Source organism: Chiloscyllium punctatum, chromosome 38, assembly GCF_047496795.1.
Source record: "Chiloscyllium punctatum isolate Juve2018m chromosome 38, sChiPun1.3, whole genome shotgun sequence".
NCBI classification, from domain to species: domain Eukaryota; kingdom Metazoa; phylum Chordata; class Chondrichthyes; order Orectolobiformes; family Hemiscylliidae; genus Chiloscyllium; species Chiloscyllium punctatum.
The window spans coordinates 63,756,513-63,780,439 of record NC_092776.1 but is presented as its reverse complement, the minus strand read 5'-3'; the positions used below and the strand labels follow the sequence as shown (position 1 = coordinate 63,780,439).

Here is a 23,927-nt window from a genome sequence, read left to right as displayed (position 1 = left end):
ATTCTACATTCTGGGAAAAGAAACTTTTCATCTCAGTCCTAAATGGCCTACCCTGTCTCCTTAGATTGTAACCCAGGTTCTCGATGCTGCATCATCAGGAACATGCTTTCTACATTTAACTAGTTATAAATTCTAAAGATTTCTAAGAATCTCCCTCATTCTTCTAAACTCCAGTCAATATAGTCCTAACAGGTCTAGTTTCTCCATCTGTCAGTGCTGCCATCCCAGAAATCAGTCTGGTAAACCTATGTTGCATTCGCTCCATAGCTAGAACATCTCTTCCTCAAATAAGGAGACCAAAAATATGTACACTATTCCAGCTGTGGTCTCACAGCTGGAATAGTGGCCTTTTAGAATTGCAGCAAGACATCCAATCCTCTCGCTATGAGACAAGATCTATATGTATTTAGATGCAAATGAACTTAGTAGTGATAGAGAGCATGGTTTAGTGCAGAGGACGATGTGCCATACTAACTTGACTGAGTTTTTTTTTGAGGTGATTGAGGGAAAAGTGGTTGAGGTTATCTACATGGACTTCACTAAAGCCTTTGACAAGATTTCTCTTGGCAGATTGGTACAAAAGGTGAAGTTACATGGTAGCAGGGGCGAGCTGGCAAGATGGATACAAACTGGCTTAGTCATAGGAGGCAGAGGGTAGTGGTAGAAGGATGCTTTTTGAATGGAGGGTTGTGACTAGTGGTGTTCCACAGGGGCCTCTGCTGTTCGTGGTGTACATTAATGATTTGGAAGAAAGTGTAGCTGATCCAATTAGTAAGTTTGCAATCAAGACAAAGATTGGTGGAGTTGTGAATAGATAGAAGGATTGTCAGAGGATAGAACAGGATATAGATCAGTTGGAGGCATGGTCAGAAAAATGCCACAGTTAAGTGGCACTGCTGCCTCACAGCGTCAGGGACCCAGGTTTGATTTTACCCTTGGGTAACTGTCTGTGTGGAGTTTGCTCATTCTCCCTCTAACTGCCTGAGTATCCTCCGGGTGCTCTGGTTTCCTCTCATCCAAAAATATGCAGGTTAGGTGGATTGGCAATGCTAAATTACTTCGTGATGTGCAGGGTAGGTAGATTAGCCGTGGGAAATACAGGATTATAGGAATAGGTTTGAGGGAATGGGTCTAGGTGGGATGCTTGTCAGAGGGTCAGTTTGGTCTCAATGGACTGAAAGGCCTGCTTCTGGACTGCAGGAATTCTTAAAATAAAAAAAGTGATGCATTTTGGAAGTTCATGTTCAGGTGGAAGTTATAGTGGATGGTGGAACCTTTAGGAATATTGATATGCGCAGCGGTCTGGGTGTGCAGATCCACAAATCACTGAAGATGGCAGTGCAGGTAGATAAGGTAGTGAAAAAAGGCCTGTGGCATGCTTGCCTTCATTGGAAGGGGCATTGACTATAAAGATAGGCAAGTTATGCTGCAGCTTCATAGGACTTTCTAGTTAGGCCACACTTGGACTATTGCGTCCAATTCTGATCGCCACACTAACAGAAGAATGTGAATGCTTTGGTGAGGGTACAGAAACCGTTTACCAGATGTTGCCTGATATGGGAGATTTTAGCAATGGAGAAAGATTGGATAGACTGGGTTTGTTTTCACTAGAATTCAGGAGGTTGAGGGGACAATCTGATAGAAGATTGTGAATATCATGGCTAGAGTGGAAAGTATGAAGCCTTTTCCCCAGGATGGAGGGGTCAATTACTAAGGGACACCGGTTCAAGGTGTGGTGGATGAATTTTGAAAGAGATGTGCAAGGCAGGTTTTTCTCACAAGGGATGGATGTGCCTGGAACACACTGCCAGAGAAGTTGGTAGAAGCAGACACAATAGTAGCATTCAAAAAGCACCTGGACAAGTACGTGAATAGGAAGGGAATAGAGGGATACAGATCCTGTAAGTGAAGACAGTATGGAAGGGCAATTGTGTTGGTGGGCAGGAAGGCATGTTCCTGTGATGTGTTTCCTCCTTCACCTTTCGGCTGTACAAGGACATCCAGATCTGCTACCCTTCATTTATCTATCGCTATTCAGTAACCTGTTTTTCTGTTTATGACCAAAGTGGATAATCTTACATAATACTTCATTTGCCATGCATTGGTCCACTCAGTCAGCTTGCCCGAATTATACTGAATCATCTCTGCATCTTCATTTCAGCTCACCCTCCCATCCAGCTTGTGTCATTGGCAAACTGGGAGATATTTCACCTGGATTCAATCATCAAAATTATTAACATATACATTGTGAATAGCTAGGGTCCAAGCAGTGAACCCTGCAGTACACCACTGGTCATATTCTTCTTCTTGGAAAAAGGTTTCTTGTTTGCCAGCCAGTCGTAAGTCCATGTTAATACACTACCCCAGGCTACATGCTGGTTCCCTTATGTGGAACCTTATCGAAAGCCTTCAGAAGGTCCAAGTAAACCACTTCCACAGGTTCCCCCTTATTAAATCTGCTAGTTATATTATTTCAAAATTCCAGTAGATTTGTCATACTCTATTTTCTCCCTTTTAATCAATCCCTTTGTCATTCTTTGAAATCTAAAGTGTTCCAAATCCTTGCCTGCTGCCTATTCAAGAATCACTTAAATGTACTTACTGTATCTGACTCTACTACCAATGCTGGCAGTGCATTCCACCCACCCACCACTCTGCATGAAGAACCTACCTCTGACATCTCCCCTAAACTTTCCTCCGATTGCCTTAAAATTATGCCCCCTCATTATAAACATTTCTCTGGCTATCCACTGTATCTATGCCTCTCAACATCTTGTGCTCCTCTGTCAAGACACCTGTCGTCATCCTTCATTCCAATGAGTAAAGCCCTAGCTCCCTCAACCTTTCTTCATAAGACATGCCCTCCAGTCTAGGCAGCATCCTGGTAAATCTCCTGTGCACCCTCTCTTAAAGCTTCCACATCTTTCCTATAATGAGACAACCAGAACTGAACAAAGTGTGGTCTAACTCGGACTCTATGGAGCTGCAGCATAACCTTGCAGTTCTTAAACTCAATCCCCCTGCTAATGAAAATCAGCGCACCAAATGCCACCTTAACAACCCTGTCAACTTGGGTGGCAACTTTGAGGGATCTATGGAGATGGTCCCCAAGATGTCTCTGTTCCTCCACACCGCCAAGAATCCAACAGTCAAATTCAACCTTCCAAAGCAAATCAATTCACACTTTTCCAGGTTGAACACCATCTGCCACATCTCAGCCCAGTTCTGCGTCCTGTCAACGTCTTGTTGCAACTTGTGACAGCCCTCCATGCTATCCATAAGTCTACCAATTTTCATGTCATTGGCAAACTTACTAACCCACACTTCTACCTCCTCATCAAATCACAGAGTAGACGTCTCTGAACAGATCCCTGCAAAACACCACTGCTCAGCAGGCTCCAGGCTGAATGCTTTCCATCAACCGCCACCCTCTGTCGTCTATGGGCCAACCAATTCTGTATCCAGACACAGATTTACTTGTATACCATGCCTCTTTCCTTTGGATGTGCCTACCATGGGAAACCTTATCAAAAGCCTTGCTAAAATCCATGTACGCCACATCCACTGGTCTACGTTCATCAATGTATTTTGTCACATCCTCAAAGAATTCTGCCCCCTTCAAATTCATGGGAGAAAGTGAGGACTGCAGATCAGAATAGTGTGTGTTGCTGGAAAAACAGAGGGATAAGCCACATCTGAGGAACAGGAGAATTGATGTTTCGGTCATAAGCCCTTCATCAGGAATCTGTCTGACCTAGCTCTAAAAGCCATTTGACGATCTCTGATCAATCTATGGTTTTCCAAGTAATCATAAATCCTGTCTCTCAGATTCCTCTCCAATATTTTTCACATCACAGACGTAAGACTGGTCTCTAATTCCCAGGATTATCTCTATTCCCTTTCTTGAACAAGGGAATAACATTTGCCACCCTCCACTCATTTGGTACTACTCCACTGGACAGTGAGGGCGCAAAGATCATCGCCAAATGTCTTTCCTCGCTTCCTGTAGAAACCTAGGGTATAACCTGTCTGGCCCAGAGGACTTATCAATCCCAGTGGGCGGCACGGTGGCACAGTGGTTAGCACTGCTGCCTCACAGCGCCAGAGACCCGGGTTCAATTCCCGCCTCAGGCGACTGACTGTGTGAAGTTTGCACATTCTCCCCGTGTCTGCGTGGGTTTCCTCCGGGTGCTCCGGTTTCCTCCCACAGTCCAAAGATGTGCAGGTCAGGTGAATTGGCCATGTTAAATTGCCCGTAGTGTTAGGTAAGGGGTAGAAGTAGATGTAGGGGTATGGGTGGGTTACGCTTCGGCGGGGCGGTGTGGACTTGTTGGGCCGAAGGGCCTGTTTCCACACTGGAAGTAATCTAATCTAATCTAATCCTTATGTTTTTCAAAATTTCCAGCACATCCTCCTTCCTAATATCAACCTTATCTAGCATATCAGTAATCATGCTGTCCTCTGAAACATCAAGGTCCCCCTCAGTAGTGAATATTGAAGCAAAGTATGGGCGGCACGGTGGTACAGTGGTTAGCGCTGTTGCCTCACAGCACCAGAGACCAGGGTTCAATTCCCCCCCTCAGGCGACTGACTGTGGAGTTTGCACATTCTCCCCGTGTCTGCGTGGGTTTCCTCCGGGTGCTCCGGTTTCCTCCCACAGTCCAAAAAAAATGTGCAGGTTAGGTGAATTGGCTATGCTAAATTGCCTGTAGCGGTAGGTGAAGGGATGAAATGTAGGCGAATGTGTCTGGGTGAGTTACGCTTTGGCGAGTCAGTGTGGACTTGTTGGGCCAAAGGGCCTGTTTCCACACTGTAAGTAATCTAATCTAATCTAATTTAAAAGTACTTGTTAAGGACCTCCCCTTCTTCTTTAGACTCCAGGCGGAAGTTCCACTATCCCTGATTAGACCTACCCTCACTCTAGCCATCCCCCTGTTCCTCACATAAATGTAGAATGCCTTGGGGTTTTCCTTAATCCTACTCACTAAAGCTTTTTCATGCCCTCTTCTACTCTCCTAAATCCATTTTTCTGTTCCTTCCTGGTTACCTTGTAACCCTCTAAAGCCTTGTCTGATCCTTGCCTCCTCAACCTTAAATAAGCATCCTTCTTTCTCTTGACTAGATGTTCCATATGTCTTGTCACCCAAGGTTCTTTCAACCTACCTTGTCTCTGTGCTGGACAGGTTTGTCTCACTGCCAGCAGGTGCTTCCTAAACCACCTCCACACTTCTGTTGTGCATTTTCCTGAGAACATCTGTTCCCAATCTAGGCGCCCCAGTTCCTGCCTAATAGCATTGTAATTCCCCCCTCTCCCAATTAAATACTTTCTCCTACCATCCGCTCCTGTCCTGATCCATGAGTATATAAACGTTATGGAGTTGTGATCACTATCACTGCTATGCTGTCTGCTGAGAGATCGGATACCTGACATGGTTCGTTATCGAGCACCAAAACAAAAATGGCCTCCCTCTGTTCAGTCTATTTACATATTGCTTCAGGAACCCTTCCTGAACACATTTGACAAAAAACTGCTCCATCCAAACTATTTGAACTAAGTAGGTTCCAATTTATATTTGGGAAGTTAAGGTCACCCATGATGACAACCCTGTTACTTCTACACATTTCCAAAATCTGCCTCCCAATCTGCTCCTCTGTCTCTGTTGCTACTTTGGGGCCTTTTTTTTTTAAAAACCTCCCATTAAAGTGACTTCTCCTTTTCTGTTGCTGACTTGCACCCACACTGACTCTGGACAAACCCTCCTTGACGATCTCCCTTTCTGTACCTCTGGTACTATCACTGATTAGCAATATTATCCCTCCTTACTGTGGTAATTGACTCCTTGGTCAATATTGCAACACCCCTTCCTCTTTTGTGGCAAACCCTCCCCGCCCACCCATCTTGCCTGAAGATTCTGTACCCCAGAATATGAGTTGACAGTCCTGTTCCTCCTCCAGTCGTATGATATCATTGTTATCATGGAGACATCTCCACGTGTCAATCAATACTTCTTCCCCATTCATCTGTTCAAACTGCCCTTGTTTAATTTCTTATGATGCTGGTGAGACTGATCTTCCAATTCAGCCTTTATTACCCAGAGATATTGGTAAGGCTTCACCTGGATTGTTTTGGTAATGGTGCTCTCAAAATGCAATTAGGCAGGAATTTCAAGATAGTATCTCCAAGACAATGAAGGGCATCTTCATTATGTACTCCCTTAGCTGGAACTCTGGGAGTACCACTCAGACCTGAGGCAGAAGTTTATAGGTTTAATACTTCACTTCACTGAAGGAGTGCCACATTGTTTGGAGTAAACTTTAACCTGCTCCCTCGGATGGTAGAAGGCCCCATAACACTGTAAGAGCTCGGGAGTTCTCCTGATGTCGTGGTGAATATCTCTGATCACGCATGTTCGTTCCTTCCTTTATTCTCAGCGAAAAGCTGGTCTGACATGTGAAACTCTGACCTCGATCACAGGTGGATTGCTTATCTTTATTGCAGAAACATTTTTAAAAACTTATCAATGGATTGCAAAGGCTTTAAGTTTAAACTGCTATATGGGATTTCCAGCCAGGAGTAAATTGATACTGCTTTTTTTTTCTTCTTTATTTATAGCCCATTGATGATATGGTGTCAGGAAAGTAGCATCCTGATTGTTATGGGCTTTCAGCTTTATTTTGAGATTATTTCTGAGATTCTCCTTGTAAGCCAGTGATCTCATTTACTGCTTTCCTTTTCTTCCAGATATTTTCTGAGAGTAACAATAGTGCGAAGCTTAAGTGACCTGGTAAAGGAATATGATCTGATTGTGCACCAGCTCGCCACATATCCAGATGTCAACAACTCCATCAAAATGGAAGTGGGCATTGAAGACTGCTTACACATAGAGTTTGAATATAACAAATCAAAGTGAGTCATAGTGTTTGGAGATAATGCTTTAGATTTGAATCTTACACCTAACAATGCAAGTGAGAACTATCAGCCATTCAGTCATGCCTCTGAGTCGCAAAGTTATAGTTTCAGGTCCCACTCCAGGACTATAAGATGTAGAAGTAGTCCATTTGACCTATTGAGTCTGCTCCGTCATTCAATGCGATTGTGACTGACCTGATAATCCTCAACTCTGCTTTGTTGCCTTTACTGACAATCTTCTATATCCTTAATGACTAAAGACCTATCTCAACATTTAGCTTTGACAATCCCCTCAGTTAAAGAATTCCATAAATTCACTACCCTCTTGAGAGAAGAAATTTCAACTCTACTGTCTTAAATGGCTGACCCCTTATTCTGGGATTATGCCCAGTAGTCTTACAATGTCCTACAATGGGGAAACAGCATGAAAGCCCATTTTTTAAAAATTGTACGTTTCAATAAAATCATTCCTCATTCTTCTAAACTTGAATGAGTACTGGCCCAACCAATTCAGCCTTTCTTGATAAGAAAGTCCCTCCAACACCTCTTCTCTCCTCCCCACCCCCACCGTTTCAAGCTAGTGAACCTTCCCTGGTCAGCCTCCCATGTCAGTATATCTTCCCTTGCACAAGGATCCCAAAAATGTATACCATCTGGGGAGATAAATGTTGGTCGAAACTCCTCTGCAGTACTTAGCACTGTTGAAAGTGCCACTTTTTTTAAATTGAACTCTCAAACCAAGGCCCTGTCTAGTGGGCCACAAAAGATCCCTTAGCACTACTTCAAAGAAATGCAGGGTACTGGCCAATATTTAACCCTTGGATCAACATCACAAAAACAGATTATCTGGTTAATATGTTTGTGAAGCTTGATGTGTGCAAATTGTTTTCTTCTCTACATTCTCAACAGTACCTCATTAGCTGATAAACTAATATGGAATACCCAGTAGTTGTGAAAGTACAGGTGCAAGTCTGCCCAAATCAGGTGGTGGAATGATTGTGAGAGGGACTGCTGGGTGGTGTGTTTTGATGGATCTACTGCTCTCAGCCATTTAGGGAAAAGCTCATGGGGTTTGGAAGAAACCTTGGTAAGTTGCTGAAGTACATCTTGTAGATAATACACACCGCTGCCACAGTTGGTGAAGGGAGTGAGCGTTGAAGGTTGAGTTTGGGGTGCCACTCAGGCTGTTTTGTCCTGAATAGTGTCAAGCTTCTTGTGTTATTTGAACTGCTATGAACTGGGGAGTGTTTTATCACATTCTTGATTTGTGCCTTGTAGTTAGTGGACAGGGTTTGGGGAGACAAGGTGACCTGCTCTTTACTCACTATTTTTCTGGCCAGTCCAGTTCAGTTTCTGGCTAGTGGTACCCCCCAGGATTTGGATTTTTAAAAAGTGCTGAAGGGATTCAACAGATATGGCAGTATCTGGAGAGAGGGAAACTGAGTTAACATTTTTAGTCTGATCTGACTTTTTGTACCAGATTTGAAACATTACATCTCTTTCTGTCTCCACAGGTGGTGCCTGACCTGTGAGTTTCTCCAACACATTTTTTATTTGAGATTTCCAGCATTCGAAAGATTTTGCTTGTATCCTATTATATAGATAGTGGGGGGATTCAGCTGTAGAGGGCCTTGGTGAGACCACACGAGTATTTTCTGGGATTTTGGAGAACACTTTAATTTTGGGTTGTAGGTTAGGTTATCTGTTCGTTGAGGTGGTGGTTTGTTCTCTGACGTTTCATCACCATGCTAGGTAACAACAGTGAACTTCCAGTGAAGTGCTGGTGTTCTGTCCCGCCTACTATTTGTGTCTTGGAGTGTTGTGGTGGGTGATATCATTTCTTGTTCTGTTTCTGACAGGTTGGTAAATGGGGTCTAAATCTGTGTTTATTAATGGGTTCTGGTTTGAATGTCAGGCCTCTAGGAATCCCCGTGTGTGTCTTTATTTGGCCTGCCCTAGGATGGATAAAGGGCCCAGGACATTACCCTGAGGAGGGCTGATGGCACAGTGGAAGTGTCTCTACCTCTGGGCCCAGGAGACTCACATTCAAGTCCTCCCTGCTCCAAAAGTGTACAGTAACATCTCTGAACAAGTTGATTCAAAAATATCTACCCTGATAGACTCCTGCAGAGATGCCATGAAGCTGAGAAGTATTTGGAAGTGTTTCCTAAATTGAGCTTTTATGACCCAGAGACAGTCAAAATGGATAGGGGCCACAAGCAGGCTTAGTTCAGTGTGGAAAAAATCCATACCAGCAAACATTGGTTTGATTTTCATAGTTTCCACGTTATTAGATCTGGAAAGATTTTAAAAATTTTGAAGTATTTTAGCGGTCCAAGTCAACAGGGCTTGAAAAAACAGTTCTGAGTTTAGTGAGGAAAATGTCAGTGAATTAGCTGGTGTCTGTGTAATAGATGTGACTGTGGGAGAGATGCAACAGTGATTTGTATCTGGTGAATGTGCTAGAAGTAGCCAAAAAATGTGAGCAATTGGGTAGAAATTAGGGAGGAAGGGAGTAATGTTTCACCTGGGTTGGGTGTCAGTGAAGGATATTGTGAGGAAAGAGTTGAATCTATCTTGCTTTTTAGGATACTATCTTCCCATGTTGTCATGAATATATTGCCATAGGTAAAGGGGGAATGGGGCACTAATTGCTTTTACTTGGGATGGCATGGTGGCTCAGTGGTTAGCACAGCTGCCTCACAGTGCCAAGGACCCAGGTTCGATTCCTGCCTCTGGTGACTGTGCAAACTCCACACAGACATTCTCCCTGTGTCTGGATGAGTTTCCTCAGGATGCTCTGGCTGCCTCCCACAATCCAAAGGTGTGCAGGTGAGGGTGAATTGGCCATGCTAAATTGCCCAAAATGTTAAGTGCATTAGTTAGGGGTAAATGTAGGGTAGGGGAATGGGTCTGGAATGGTTACTCTTTGGAGGGTCAGTGCGGACTTGTTGGGCCAAAGGACCTGTTTCCATACGGTAGGGAATCTAATATAAAAACTTCCGCAGAACCTCAAAGGTTCACTTGTGGCATCGACTTCTGGAAACAGAAGTCAATTCTGTGAATGATGTTGGCACATCAGTCATATGCATGGATCCTTGGAGCAACTGTGTGCGTAGCTTGGAGGGACTGCTGAATGGGGATTTGGAACCCCCCTCCAGTTCTGAGACAGTGAGGCATTGCTTGATTAGCTCCTCGTCCTTTTTACCTCTGGCCTTTACTGAAGTACACCAAACCCTGCTTTTGGATTGCATTTACTTTTCAAATGACTCATGCTATTTTCATTTTTCCAGAGCTGGGTAGAGGCCGACTGCTTGTTATCAGCCCCCTTGTCAGTTTTAGACAATATCTATCCAATGCACTCAGAAGCTTCTAGAAGTATGATCATTTGCTTAGCCTTGACCATGTGTATCCATCAACATTGTCTATTTTAAAAATAATTTCTGTGAAAATATAAAGCATATACATTTTCTTTGGGATTATTCTTCATGCCGCCTGGCTATGAAATATATTTGATTTTCTTTATCACCCTTTTGTGCAAAAGCTTATCATCTTTAAATGTATATCCCAGCCTATTTTGAATATGTTCAGTGACTGACCACTACGATACCCAAATCACAAGTGTAAAACTTATGGTCTACCAAGCCAAGTCTCTGGAATTTGACTTGTTCAGAATTGTCATTATTTGGGATTGTAATACCAGGTTTGATTTTGCTTCGTTAATAGATATCACTTGAAGGATGTGATTGTTGGTAAGATCTATTTCCTATTGGTGAGAATCAAAATCCAACATATGGAACTTCAGCTGATCAAAAAAGAGATCACCGGTATTGGTAAGGAGAACAATGTGAACCTTCTGCTGGATTCAATGTGCACTGTTGTCTGGCACCAGGATACTCAGCTGTCTGATGAGTGTTGCTTCTTTTTTGACTAGGGCCCAGCACAACCACAGAGACGGAAACTATTGCAAAGTATGAAATAATGGATGGAGCTCCTGTTAAAGGTGAGGTGTCTAGCTCCGTTATAACTATCTCCACTGAAACCTAAACACCCTTTGTTGGACTAAAACAAGGTTGGTCAGCTCCTGAAAAATTGGAGCAGGCTCATTAGGAAGTGGTTGAGGAAGGGAGCTCATTTCTGCACAGAATAAAGTATACATATTAAACTTGTCTTTCAGACATTTATTTTACTCCCCTTCCTGCCCTGTCTCCAGGATATTTCTCTGTGTAAAGTAAAATGTAACTTGCAGCTAGTTGTTCCACATATCTTAACTAGTTTCACAAGCCATTTGGTTACTTTTAATGATTTAACAATAAATAATGTAAGAGTACTGAAGAGCACAGACGGTTGACATGTGAAGAAGATATTGATTTCTTTGGTTTGGAATTTTTGGTCACTGCTTGCTACTTGTCAGTTTGAGCTATGTCTCTTGTTTCGTTGAGATATAATATGATTGTGACATTGAACTATGGAATCACAGAGCTTTGTCTCTGGACAGACTATTTTTAATTGTGCACCAGCATGATGAAGCATTGGTGGCTATGTACCTGTCACTGATGAAGGTGTAGTTAGCATGACCTAATGTTGGCTGGAGTGACTGTTCTGCTAAAGTATATGGGTCCTGAGAGCTAACTCTTGCCACCAGTCTGTCAACCACAGCAGAGTCCACCCACTGTACAGCAGTGAAGGAAGAACAAGCTTTCAATGCTTCTGTTGAATCTTTGAGGTGAATGACTGATACATTTGAGAACTTCAATCTAGAACCCTTCAGATTATTGCTGTTTTTAGTCACTTGTGAAATGTAGGTTTTGCTAACTGAGCCAGCATTTGTTACCTGTCCCTAGTTGGCATGAGAAGATGGTGATGAGCTGTCATCTTGACTGCAGTCATGTGCTGTAGGTAGACCCACAATTCTGGAGGGAATTCCAGTGATAGTGAAGGAGCTCAATATATTCCCAAATTAGACTGGTGAGTGGCTTGGAGGAGAACTTGCAGGTGGTGGTGTTTCCAAGTATCTGCTGCTCTTGCCTTTTAGATGGAAGTGGTCATTGGCTTTGAAGGTGCTGTCTCAGAATCTTTGGTAAATTTTTGCAGTTCATCTTGTAGATAGTACATACTGCTGCTACTAAGCATAGTGTTGTGGAGAGAGTGGATGTTTGTGGATATGGTGCCAGTCATGTGGGCTGCTTTGTCCTGAATGTTGTCAAAGATCTTGTGTTGTTGGAGCTGCAGCCTCTAGGCAAGTGGGAATTACTCCATCATACCTTATGCCTTATAGATAGTGGACAGACTTTGAAGAATCAGGAAGTGAGTTATTTGCTGCAGTATTCCTAACCTCTGTGTTCTTGTAGCCATGGCAATTATATGGTGAGTCTGGTTGACTTTCTGGTCAATGATAACTCCCCAGGATGTTAATAGTGAAGCATGTGTTAATGATAACACCATTGAATGTTAAGGGGTAATGGTTATATCATCTCTTAAGAGGTGGTCTTTGCCAAGCATTTGAGAGATGTGAATTGTCACTTCAGCCTAAACCTGGATACTGCTGAAAAAGTGTTGCTGGAAAAGCGCAGCAGGTCAGGCAGCATCAAAGGAGCAGGAGAATCGACGTTTCGGGCATAAGCCCTTCTTCAGGATGAATCTGGATACTGTCCAGGTCTTGTTGCATTTGAACATGTTCTCAAATGTTTCAGTATCCGAGGGGTCCTGAATCATGCTGAGCAATTGTTGGCAAACATATTCACTTCTGACTTTGTGGCAGAGGGAAGTTCATTGAAGCAGCTGAGATTAGTCTGGTCTGAGACTGAGACTGAGGAACTCCTGCAGTGATGTCCTGGAGATGAAATGACTGTCCTCTTTATACGTTTCCAGGTTGAACTCAATCTGCCACTTCTCAGCTCAACTTTGCATCCTGTCAATGTCCCGTTGCAACCTACAACAGCCCTCCACACTATCCACTAACGTTCATTGCCAAACTTACTAATCTACTCTTCCACTTCCTCATCCAAGTCATTTATAAAAATCACAAAAAGCAGAGGTCCCAGGACCTGCAGAACATCACTGGTTACAGAGCTCCAGGCCGAATGCTTTCCATCTATGACCACCCTCTGTCGTCTATGGGCTAGCCAATTATGTATCCAGACAGACAGGTTTATCTGTCTCTCGTGCCTCCTTACATCCTGAGTGAGCCTCCCATGGGGCACCTTATCAAATGCCTTGCTAAAATCCATATATACCACATTCACTGCTCTACCTTCTTCAATGTGTTTTGTCACATTCTGAAAGAATTCAGTAAGGCTTGCGAGGCATGACCTGCTCTCTTTACCCCCCCCACCCAAAGCCATGTAGGCCATCCTGTCTCTCAGAATCCTCTCCAATAATTTTTCCACCACCACCACCGTAAGACTGACTGACTGGTCTGTAATTCCCTTTCTTGAATGAGAGACTAACATTTGCCACCTCCAATTATCTGGTAGTAATGCAAAGATCATCACCAAAGGCTCAGCAATCTCTTCCCTCACTTCCTGTACTAACTTTGGGTGTATCCTGTCTGGCCCAGGGGACTTATCTATCTAATTCTTCAAAGTTCCCCCCTCCCCATCATTATCATATCCGTCCGTTTTACACAGGATAAAAGCACATTGCTGCAGATGCCGGCCAAAGGGTCAGTTAGACTCAATGTCAGCTCTTCTCTGTCCTTACAAATGCTGCCAGAGCCACTGAGATCTTCCAGCAATTTCTCTTTTGGTTTCATTGTGTTTTACACTGCCCTCACAAATGACAAGGTCCCTCTCACTAGTGAATACTGAAGCAACGTATTCATTAAGGACCTTGCTTATCTCCTCCAACTCCAGGCACAAGTTTGCCCCACTATCCCTGATCCGCCCTACCCTCACTCTGGCCTTCATCGTGTTCCTCATGTAAGTGTAGAATGCCTTGAAGTTTTCCTTTATCCTACCTGCCAAGGCTTTTTCATCCCCCCTCCTACCTCTCCTAAGTCCATTCTTAATGGCTACCTTGTAACCCTTTAGACCCTTGGCTGATCCTTGCTATGAGAAAGTGAGGACTGCAGATGTTGGAGATCAGAGCTGAAAAATGTGTTGCTGGAAAAGCTCAGCAGGTCAGGCAGCATCAAAGGAGCAGGAGAATCGACGTTTCGGGCATAAGCCCTTCAGGAATGAGGAGGGTGTGCCAAGCCGGCTAAGATAAAAGGTAGGGAGGAGGGACTTGGGGGAGGGGTGTTGGGAATGCGATAGGTGGAAGGAGGTTAAGGTGAGGGTGATAGGCTGGAGAGGGGATGGCGTCGGAGAGGTCGGGAAGAAGATTGCAGGTCAAGAAGGCGGTGCTGAGTCTGAGGGTTGGGACTGAGATAAGGTGGGGGGGAGGGGAAATGAGAAAGCTGGAGAAATCTGCATTCATCCCTTGTGTTTGGAGGGTTCCGAGGTGGAAGATGAGGCGCTCTTCCTCTGGGTGTCGTGTTGCCAAGGTCTGACGATGGAGGAGGGGGCATGTCCTTGGCGGAGGGGGAGTTGAAGTGTTCAGCCATGGGGCGGTTGGGTTGGTTAGTCCAGGTGTCCCAGAGGTGTTCTCTGAAACATTCCGCAGGTAGGCAGCCTCTCTCCCCAATGTATAGGAGGCCACATCGGGTGCAGCGGATGTAGTAAATGATGTGTGTGGAGGTGCAGGTGAATTTGTGATGGATATGGAAGGATCCCTTGGTGCCTTGGAGGGAAGTGAGGGGGGAGGTGTCGGCGCAAGTTTTGCATTTTTTGCGGTTGCAGGGGAAGGTGCCGGGAGTGGAGGTTGGGTTGGTGGGGGGTGTGGATCTGACGAGGGAGTCTCTGAGGGAGTGGTCTTTCTGGAACGCTGATAGGGGTGGGGAGGGAAATATATATCCTTGATGGTGGAGTCTGTTTGGAGGTGGCGAAAATGACGACGTATGATACGACGTATCTGAAGGTTGGTGGGGTGGAAGGTGAGGACCAGTGGGGTTCTGTCCTGGTGGCAATTGGAGGGGCGGTGTTCAAGGGCGGAGGAGTGGGAAGTGGAGGAGAGCGGTGGAGAGCATAGTCAACCACGTCTGAGGGGAAATTGCGGCCTTTGAAGAAGGCGGCCATCTGGGTTGTTTGGTTTTGGAATTGGTCCTCCTGGGAGCAGATGCGGCGAAGGAATTGGGAATATGGGATGTCGTTTTTACAGGGGGCAGGGTGGGAGGTGGTATAATCTAGGTAGCTGTGGGAGTCAGTCATTTTTAGTAAACGTCCATGTTGAGTCGGTTGTCCGAGATTAGAAATGGAGAGGTCTAGGAAGGGGAGGGAAGAGTCTGAGATGGTCCAGGTAAATTTGAGGTCGAGGTGGAAGGTGTTAGTAAAGTGGATGAACTGTTCAACCTCCTCGTGGGAGCATGAGGCAGCACCGATTCAGTCATCGATGTAGCGGAGGAAAAGGTGGGGGGTGGTGCCAGTGTAGCTGCGAAGATGGACTGTTCCACATATCCAACGAAGAGGCAGGCATAGCTGGGGCCCATGTGGGTGCCCATGGCTACTCCTTGGGTTTGGAGGAAGTGGGAGGATTGGAAGGAGAAGTTCAGAGTGAGGACCAGTTCAGCCAGTCGAAGGAGGGTGTCAGTGGAAGGGTACTGGTTGGTTCGGCAGGGAAGGAAGAAGCGGAGGGCTTTGAGGCCTTTGATGGGGGATGGAGGTGCACAGGGACTGGATGTCCATGGTGAAGATAAGGCGTTGGGGACTGGGGAAGCAAAAATCACGGAGGAGGTGGAGGGCGTGGGTGATGTCCCAAACGTAGGTGGGGAGTTCTTGGACTAAGGGGGACAGGACCACGTCAAGATATGCAGAGATGAGTTCGGTGGGGCAGGAGCAGGCTGAGACGATGGGTCGGTCGGGTCAGTCAGGTTTGTGGATTTTGGGCAGGAGGTAGAAACGGGCAGTGCGGGGTTGTGGGGCTGAGGTTGGAGGTGGTGGATGTGAGATCCCCTGAGGTGATGAGGTTATGGATCATCTAGATGATGGTTTGGTGGTGGGAGGTGGGGTCATGGTCAAGGGGGCAGTAGGAGGAGGTGTCCGCGAGCTGGCGTTTAGCTTCAGCAATATAAAGATCGGTGCGCCAAACTACCACCACGCCTCCCTTGTCTGCCGGTTTGATGGTGAGGTTGGGGTTGGAGCAGAGGGAGTGGAGGGCTAAGGTTGATCCTTGCTACCTCAACCTTAAGTAAGCTTCTTTTTCCTCTTGACTAGATGTTTCACATCTCTTATCATCCAAAGTTCCTTCAGCCTATTATCCCTTCCTTGCCTCAGTGTGACAAACCCATCCCACACTCACAATTACTCACTAAACAACTTCCACATATCTGCTCTGTATTTCCCTAAGAATATCTGTTCCCAGTTTATGCTCCACAGTTTTTGCCTAATAGCATTGTAATTCCCCCCCCTTCTTTAATTAAATACTTTTCCATACCGTCTGCTACCCCTCCAAGACTATAGTTAATGGTCAGGGAGTTGGGGTCACTGTCACTGAAATGCTGTCTCACCAAGAGAGCTGACACCTGACCTGGTTTGTTGCCAAGCACCAAATCCAGTATGGCCTCTCCTCTATTCAGTTATCTACATATTGAGTCAAGAATCCTTCCTGGATACACCACGACACACAGCTCTTCCAATTTTGGCACTAGCCCCCAAATGTTACTCAGGATTTTGCAGGGTTTTTGCTATTGTCGTTTCCAGTGTCTAGGTAAATACCAAAGGTCGGTCTGTTTATATTTCCTTGTTGTGACTTTGTGACATTTGATACTGACTGGCTTGTGAGGCCATTTCAGAGGGCTTTTAAGAGTTAACCATTTAACTCCAGACCCACAGTAATATGTAGGCCAGACCAGGTGAGACATTTGGCAGTGGTTTCATGGTCTTCATTTGAATCTTAATTCCATACATTTAGTGAATTGAAATTCCACCATCGACAAGGCGGGATTTGAACCTGTTGCCCAGAACAGAAATGAATGGTCTAGGGATTATGCCACAAGACTAACGCCTCCTCTGTACTGCTTAAATCTCGTGAAGCTAAATTGCAAATATCTGATTATTGCATTAGTGAAATAAATAGAGTGGAGAATAAAATATTTATGGAAAATATGTCATTTATATTCCAAACTACATTTCAGAAAATGTACTGAATTCAGACAGACTGACCAGCTCAGACCCAGGCTGTGTTAATGGCGGAGAACATTGGGGATGTATTGGAATGTATTGATCAGTGTTTCTAACTATTGCAAAGTGGCAGATGTATTTCCCCATTGGAGGAGGACTCAGCCACTCCAAATCCACTAACCTGACCTCCATAATGGGGTGAGTGTACACTAACCAGATGATTCTGCAAAGAAATTCTGGAAACACTCACTAAGTCGAGCTGCATCTGAGAGAAGCAAGATTCCATGTTTCAGTTCCAAAGTCTTTCTTCAGAGCTGGGAACTTTTAGTAATGTAATATGTTTTGTGAAGGTAAAATGGGGGAAGGCTGAATAAAAGGGGAGCTATGTACTATCACAGTCTTGAGTTTTCCAAGTATTTGTTTACCTCGTGTACTGGGCTGACTCCTGCACAAAAGAAACAGTGCTGCACATTGAAAGTATGAACTACTTGGGTTAGATAGAATTGATGAAGGGTCCAAGATTACCTAGTGTTTAGCACTGCTGCCTCACAGCGTCGGAGACCCGGGTTCAATTCCCGCCTCAGGCGACTGACTGTGTGGAGTTTGCACGTTCTCCCCGTGTCTACGTGGGTTTCCTCCGGGTGCTCCGGTTTCCTCCCACAGTCACAAAGATGTGCAGGTCAGGTGAATTGGCCATGCTAAATTGCCCGTAGTGTTAGGTAAGGGGTAGACGTAGACGTAGACGTAGACGTAGGTTTCGCTTCGGCGGGGCGGTGTGGACTTGTTGGGCCGAAGGGCCTGTTTCCACACTGTACGTAATCTAATCTAATCTAATATACAATGTGGGATGGAACAAGTTAAGAAGCTTCAATTCCACATAAACTTTGCTGAAATCTCCAGTGCTTTGTTCAGAAAGTGGGCTCAATTTGCTCAATTTTAGGTTAAAACCAGATCAACACCTTGTGAAGAATGGATGTTTCTTAGCTCTGGAGTGATTGATAATATTGTTTGGTCATTGGGATTACCTGTAGAGCAGCATATGTCTGCTGATCACAGTCATTAGTTTTGAGAAAGTAGTGTGACTGTTTTCTGCAGAATATTTCTCAAAGCAGCAGTATCTTTGGGAGTGGTAGAAAAGTTATCAGCAGTGCTGTGTAAAGTCAGCTCATGCATTCAAACTCTTTGTTTGTGTTTAAGGTGAATCTATTCCGATCAGGCTCTTCCTGGCAGGCTATGATCTGACCCCAACAATGAGGGATGTCAACAAGAAATTTTCTGTGCGCTACTTTTTAAACCTCGTTCTAGTCGATGAAGAAGATAGACGGTATTTTAAGCAGCAGGTATGTCAATAGATCAGGCCCCCTATTTGAGTAATGCACTGAGAGACTCGGCCTTTTATATATAAATTGGGGTCAATCATTAATTGTGTGGATCCAGGTTTTAGACACTGATATAATTCCAAGTTGAGATGATGAGTAGCTTGGAAATGAAGGTATTTCCTCATCCATTTAGTTGGTTTGAGGGTTGATGCTGTGACACTTTTATTTAATTTCTGTGGTGTTTTTTTTTTCAGTGATGCATACTGTAGCCATGGTTGTTATATTCATGATGTGCTTTTTGAAACCGCATCTCCCCAGAGAATTCTGAGGATAGCCAAGATACCTGTTTAGTAAATATTTGTGCTGGCTGATCTTAATAGCCTGTTTCACCAAGTGTTCCTCTTGGATCAAAACTCCAGCAGTTCTTACATAGAAAATAGGAGCAAGGTTAGGCCACTTAGCCATTTGAGCCTGCTCCGCCATTCATTATGGTCATAGCTGATCATCCAACTCCATAGTCTGTTCCTGCTTTTCTCCCATATTTTTTGATCACTTTAGCCCTAGTGCCATATCCAACTCCTCCCTGAAGTCATACAATATTTTGGCTTCATCTGCTTTTTGTAGTAGTTAATTCCACAGGCTAACCATTCTCCAGGTGAAGAAACTTCTCATCTTAGTCCTAAATGGTTTACCTTGTATCCTTAGACTGTGACCTCTTGTTCTGAACTCCCCTGTCTTCAGGAATATCCTTCTTGCATTTACCATGTGTAGTTCTGTGAGAATGTTATAGGTTTCTGAGATTCTCACTCACTCATCTGAACTTCAGTGAATATAATCCTGACAACCTCTTCTTTTATGTCAGTTCTGCCATTCCAGGAATTGGTCTGGTCAGCTTTTGCAGCACCCCATCTACAGCAAGCGATTCCTTCCTCAGATAAGAAGTTCAAAACTGTACACAATATTCCAGGTCTGGTCTCACCAAGGCCCTGTATAATTGCAGCAAATATATCCTTGCTGCTGTATTCAAATCCAGTTGCTATGAAGGTTAACACAGACCATTTGCCTTTTGTACCTGCATGCTTGCTTTGTGACTGGTGTACAAAGACAGGCAGCTCTTATTACATCTCTTCTTACAATCTGTTGCTGCCTTGTATTGCTCTATCTACTTCATCTATCTTGCATTTGTCCACTCACTCAATTTGTCCAAATTACACTGAAGCACCTCCGTATCCTTCTCATAGTTCACCTTCCCACCCTTTGTGCTTTCTGAAAACATTGAGATATTACATTTAGTTTCCTTTTTAAATCCTTTTATTATAAATTGAGAGTAGCTTGAGTTTTAGCAGTGATCCCCTGTGGTATCCGACTTGTCACTGCCTGCTATTTGGAAAATACCTGTTTATTTCTACTCCTTGTTTCCTCTCTACCAACCAGTTATCTATCCATTTCAGCAACAGTCAAGAGTAACTAACCTATCAAGGAGAGTTCTACTTTCCATGTCCAATCCTTAGATTTTAGCTTTCCACTGAATTTCCAAATGTTTGGAGCCATTTTTTCCCCTCTGCCTCCTACACGATATTCCGATATCACCAGAACCTAGTAGTTCATCTTTTTGATGAACTTGTTCAGTTTGTTATGTGAATATCCTCCAAGGCCATTGCATGTTCAGTTTTCAAAATCACATTCTCTGAAATTTGAGGTCCTATCAGTTTCTTTAAAAAAAGTCTTGCGCTTTTATTGTGCCTTTTACAACCTTGGAATGTTTAAGTACTTTGTATAGAATCAAATACTTTAAAAGAATAGTTACTGCTGTAATAAAGAAAACCTGGCAGTCAACTTGTGCACAGGAAATTCAACATGATGATAAAGATCAGATTTTGTGGTGATGAGATATGAATATTGGCACAAGATTGTATAACTATCTGTGATTAGTCTGTCTCTCTGTCTGGGTTTATGCTGAGTGGATGGTTGAATGGACAGATGACTGTGCATGCCACCAGCTAGTTTCACTGCTTACTTTTTTCTTTCATTGTAAATAGAGGATTGAGCCCATTCAATTGCCTTGTTCTCATTCCTTAACAGGAGATTGTACTGTGGAGGAAAGCTCCTGAGAAGTTGAGAAAACGGACTAATTTCCATCAACGTTTGGAATCACCAGAGCCACAGGCCTCTGCTCAGCAGCCTGAAATATAAGGGAAAGAGTAAGCGGGGTGATGGTCCCTTTCAGAGTTGCCACAGACATTGTCACTGTGCACAATCCCATGATTTCTTTGTGATATTAAACTTTCTGCAGATCACTAACAGTTTCTCAAACACTGGAACTCTAAAGCTAGCTTTTTATACTGCACATTTTGCAATTTTTGTTCAAATTTGTGCACTAAAAATCTACACTGAGCAAGATGTTGGTTTGTTGGTTCTGTATGTACTTGTGTGTGGAAGTGGATTTATTTAAGCCTGGGAATTGCATTTGTTGTACAGATGCTTAATCGGTTCAGAATAGATTCCACTTCCTCCATTTAAAGCATACAGGTTAATGCTTGTTGATGAGAAGGGATGTCAGGAGTGTATGTTTATTATTTGTATATTTCCGGCTGGTTACAGATTTGAAATTTGGTGATAGCCTTGTTTCCACTAATGTATCATTTTTGTTGTTGCTTTGTATAAATACATGGCACGTTCCAACTCCTAGCAGTGCTCCAAGTAGCAACACAAGTTCTATAAACTCACTCACTCTCTGCATTGAAGATAGCAGGGTGGGTTCAACTGTGTCCAGAGCCTAGTCTTTATCACCCTGCATCCCTTTCCCCAACACACTCAAACATGCTGGGGACTTCCAGCTCATTTACTGAGGAGTAGGCATTGTTCTGGGGCCTGTATTCTGATCAGTGTGGAAATGCAATTACTGACTGTGCGGGTACAATGTAGGAGTAGAGTGTCCTGTCTCCTAACATATTCCTGTAAAGTGCCTGAGAACAGTTTAAAGCCAGTTAATGCCAAATATTTTCCTGCATGTCTGTGTCTGATATGAAAAATAAATGGCAATATTTTAAGTACTGTTATTTCAGATGTATTATACCATCCTTGAAATGTACCTCTGTATATTCAATAAAGTCTTTGCCAGTGTATCCTATTACACTTGAATTCAAACCTTTTACATCTCTCTACAGTGAACCCAGTTGACTGGTAGTACTGGCACAACATGCAGTATCAATGCTCAATCTGTCAGCCCAGATGATTACTCATAACAGGATATTTAGTTCGAGAAGGCAGGGCTGATGAATCTTTTCCCAATATTTCCAGCAGGGGTCACTAGACAACAGATCTGTAACAGGAGTCTAGTGTCTGATTTTTCTCCTCAATTCAAACAAATTGACCAACATTGTGAATTGTTAGAATGACACCTTATTCAACAAATCTGCCACAGATTCAATACTTCAATGACCAACAGTGACTGTTGAAGCTGGAGATGGTTTAATCTTAGGATAATCTTGGGGATCCTTGCCTGAATTCTTGGCACTCCCTCACTAGTGGATATTATATAAAATGTTGATTTGTAATCTATGTTAAATAAGAAGGAGGTTGCTTGTGGGGGGGATACTGGTTCCAAAATTGCAAGTACTTTGGAAATAAGGGAAAACAAATCTACTGCCTGTGGGATTGGGCTGGTGCCCGGGTTCATTGTCAATTATAAGGAACACCTTGTGAAGAAAGAAATTGGAAGAGGAAATTCAAACCTGATTGGAAGAACAACTACCAGAAAGGATGCACATTCCCATTATATGCTATCTGAATTCACAGAAACATTTCCTGACGTACGAACTTTTGTGATTCTGTGCAACAAGAGAGGCAGGAGTGGTAAGTTGTGGTTCTTGGAAGTGAGGGAAATTTGATCTGGATTTTCTTGGTTTTGGATTTCTTTTTGGAGTGTGAGAACTGGATTCTCTTTCTATTTTGGGAGTTGAGGTTTTGAAGGTTTGTGCTTTTTGCTGTTTTGGGGGTTTGAACATTTTGCTGCTTTTTGTGTTGTGCATTTTCTTTGGGAGGGGTTTAAATGTTTGAAATGTTATGGGAAAACCTGGGGCTCAGGGTTGTGGGAGTTTTGAATGAGGGAATTTGGGACTTGGGGGTCTTGGTCATTTTGGAGGTGAGGAAGGGCTTGGAGTATTTTCTGGGCTTAGACTTTGGAAGTTATGAGGATTTTTTGTTTCTGATTTTTGGGATGGGCTGGCAGTTTGGGAGAGAAGGGATCTTTGGGTATTGTGGAGCTGCTAAAGTTTTTGAATGATGTGCGTTTAATGGTGTTTGGAAAGCTTGGAGTTTTTATGATATTAATGGAATTATTAAACTGAAAAGGCTCTGAGCATAATATACTTGGATTTTCAGGTAGGCTTTTAATGAAGTTGGTTAGCAAAATTAAAGCTAACCAGGCTAACGGGCAGATATAGCAGAAATAAATGTGTCATTTTTGTATTGGCAGGGTGTGATAAGTAGAATACCACAGTTTCAGTCCTTGGGACCCCAGCTGTTCACAGTAAATTACAAGGTATTGATACCTTTTTTGGATTCTCCCTCCCCTCCCCTTCCCTCCAACTCTATTCCTTCTTCAAATCATATCTCTTGCCTTGCATTCACTGTATACCCTCTGACCTTCTGTTCAATGCTGAACAATCAGCAAAGGACTATGTTTTATCCCTTTTAGGACTCCATTTCAATACATTTCAGGCACAACCTAACATTGAACTCTTCGTTTGTCACCTCAGTCTTTATGCCCAATTCCTTGGACAGGAATCCATTCTTGACAAAACAGATCGCTTCATCTGTCTCCAATACTCCCCACTCCAACTGGAACCTGCGTTTGGCCATTACTTCCACTTGATGTCTTCATCAACAACTGCAAATGAGACATCAGCTGCCTTTATTTCTCCACTTCCTTCCCTCACTAAGCTTTTTCTCTCATTTGGTGCACTCTACTCCCTCAGTTCAAACCCTAACTTTATCAAACATATTCAGAAGGATGGTACTGTTGTTGTTTGGTATGCTTACCTTTATGTGGCAGAGGCTGAGTGCCAACTCTCAGACACTTCATTTTCTCTCTCTCTCCCTGGATCATGATCACCACTGAACATCAGCCAGGACTGTCACTGACCTCCTCTCATGTGGCGATCTCCCCTCCTCAGTGTCCCACCCTAACCTGACATGGTCTGCTTCTACCTCTTTCCCAAAATCCACAGATAGGACTGCTCTGGCAGACCCACTGTTACAGCTTGTTCTTGCCCCACTGAACTTATTTCTTCCTATCTTAATTGCATTTCCCCTCCCCTCCAAATGTCCAACTTGCTCAATCTTTCCCATAACACTTGTGATTTAATCTGATGCTTTACATCAGTTGCAAAATTGCCCATTTCATTTTTGTAGCTGCCTCTTTACTGTGGATATACAGGCTCTCAATCCATCAATTCTCCCATCCTGATAGTTGATAGCTCTCCACCTCTTCCTTGAAAATAGGCCTGTACAGCACCCATCCACCATCATCCTCCTTTA

The 23,927-nt window shown here is 43.7% G+C and overlaps 1 protein-coding gene across 3 annotated transcripts in view; it reads left to right on the top strand.

Moving 5' to 3' along the window:
* The window catches only part of vps26a (VPS26, retromer complex component A), a 65,455-nt gene extending 43,939 nt beyond the window's left edge, over positions 1–21,516 (top strand). For all 3 annotated transcript variants that reach the window (XM_072558023.1, XM_072558020.1, XM_072558022.1), the window contains exons 5-9: positions 6,743–6,907; positions 10,637–10,743; positions 10,845–10,913; positions 18,265–18,407; positions 20,469–21,516. In XM_072558023.1, the coding sequence (XP_072414124.1) occupies positions 6,743–6,907; positions 10,637–10,743; positions 10,845–10,913; positions 18,265–18,407; positions 20,469–20,579 (595 nt within the window). In that variant the 3' untranslated portion in view covers positions 20,580–21,516. The remainder of the gene's footprint in view (positions 1–6,742; positions 6,908–10,636; positions 10,744–10,844; positions 10,914–18,264; positions 18,408–20,468) is intronic.
* The last annotated feature ends 2,411 nt before the right edge of the window (positions 21,517–23,927 follow it).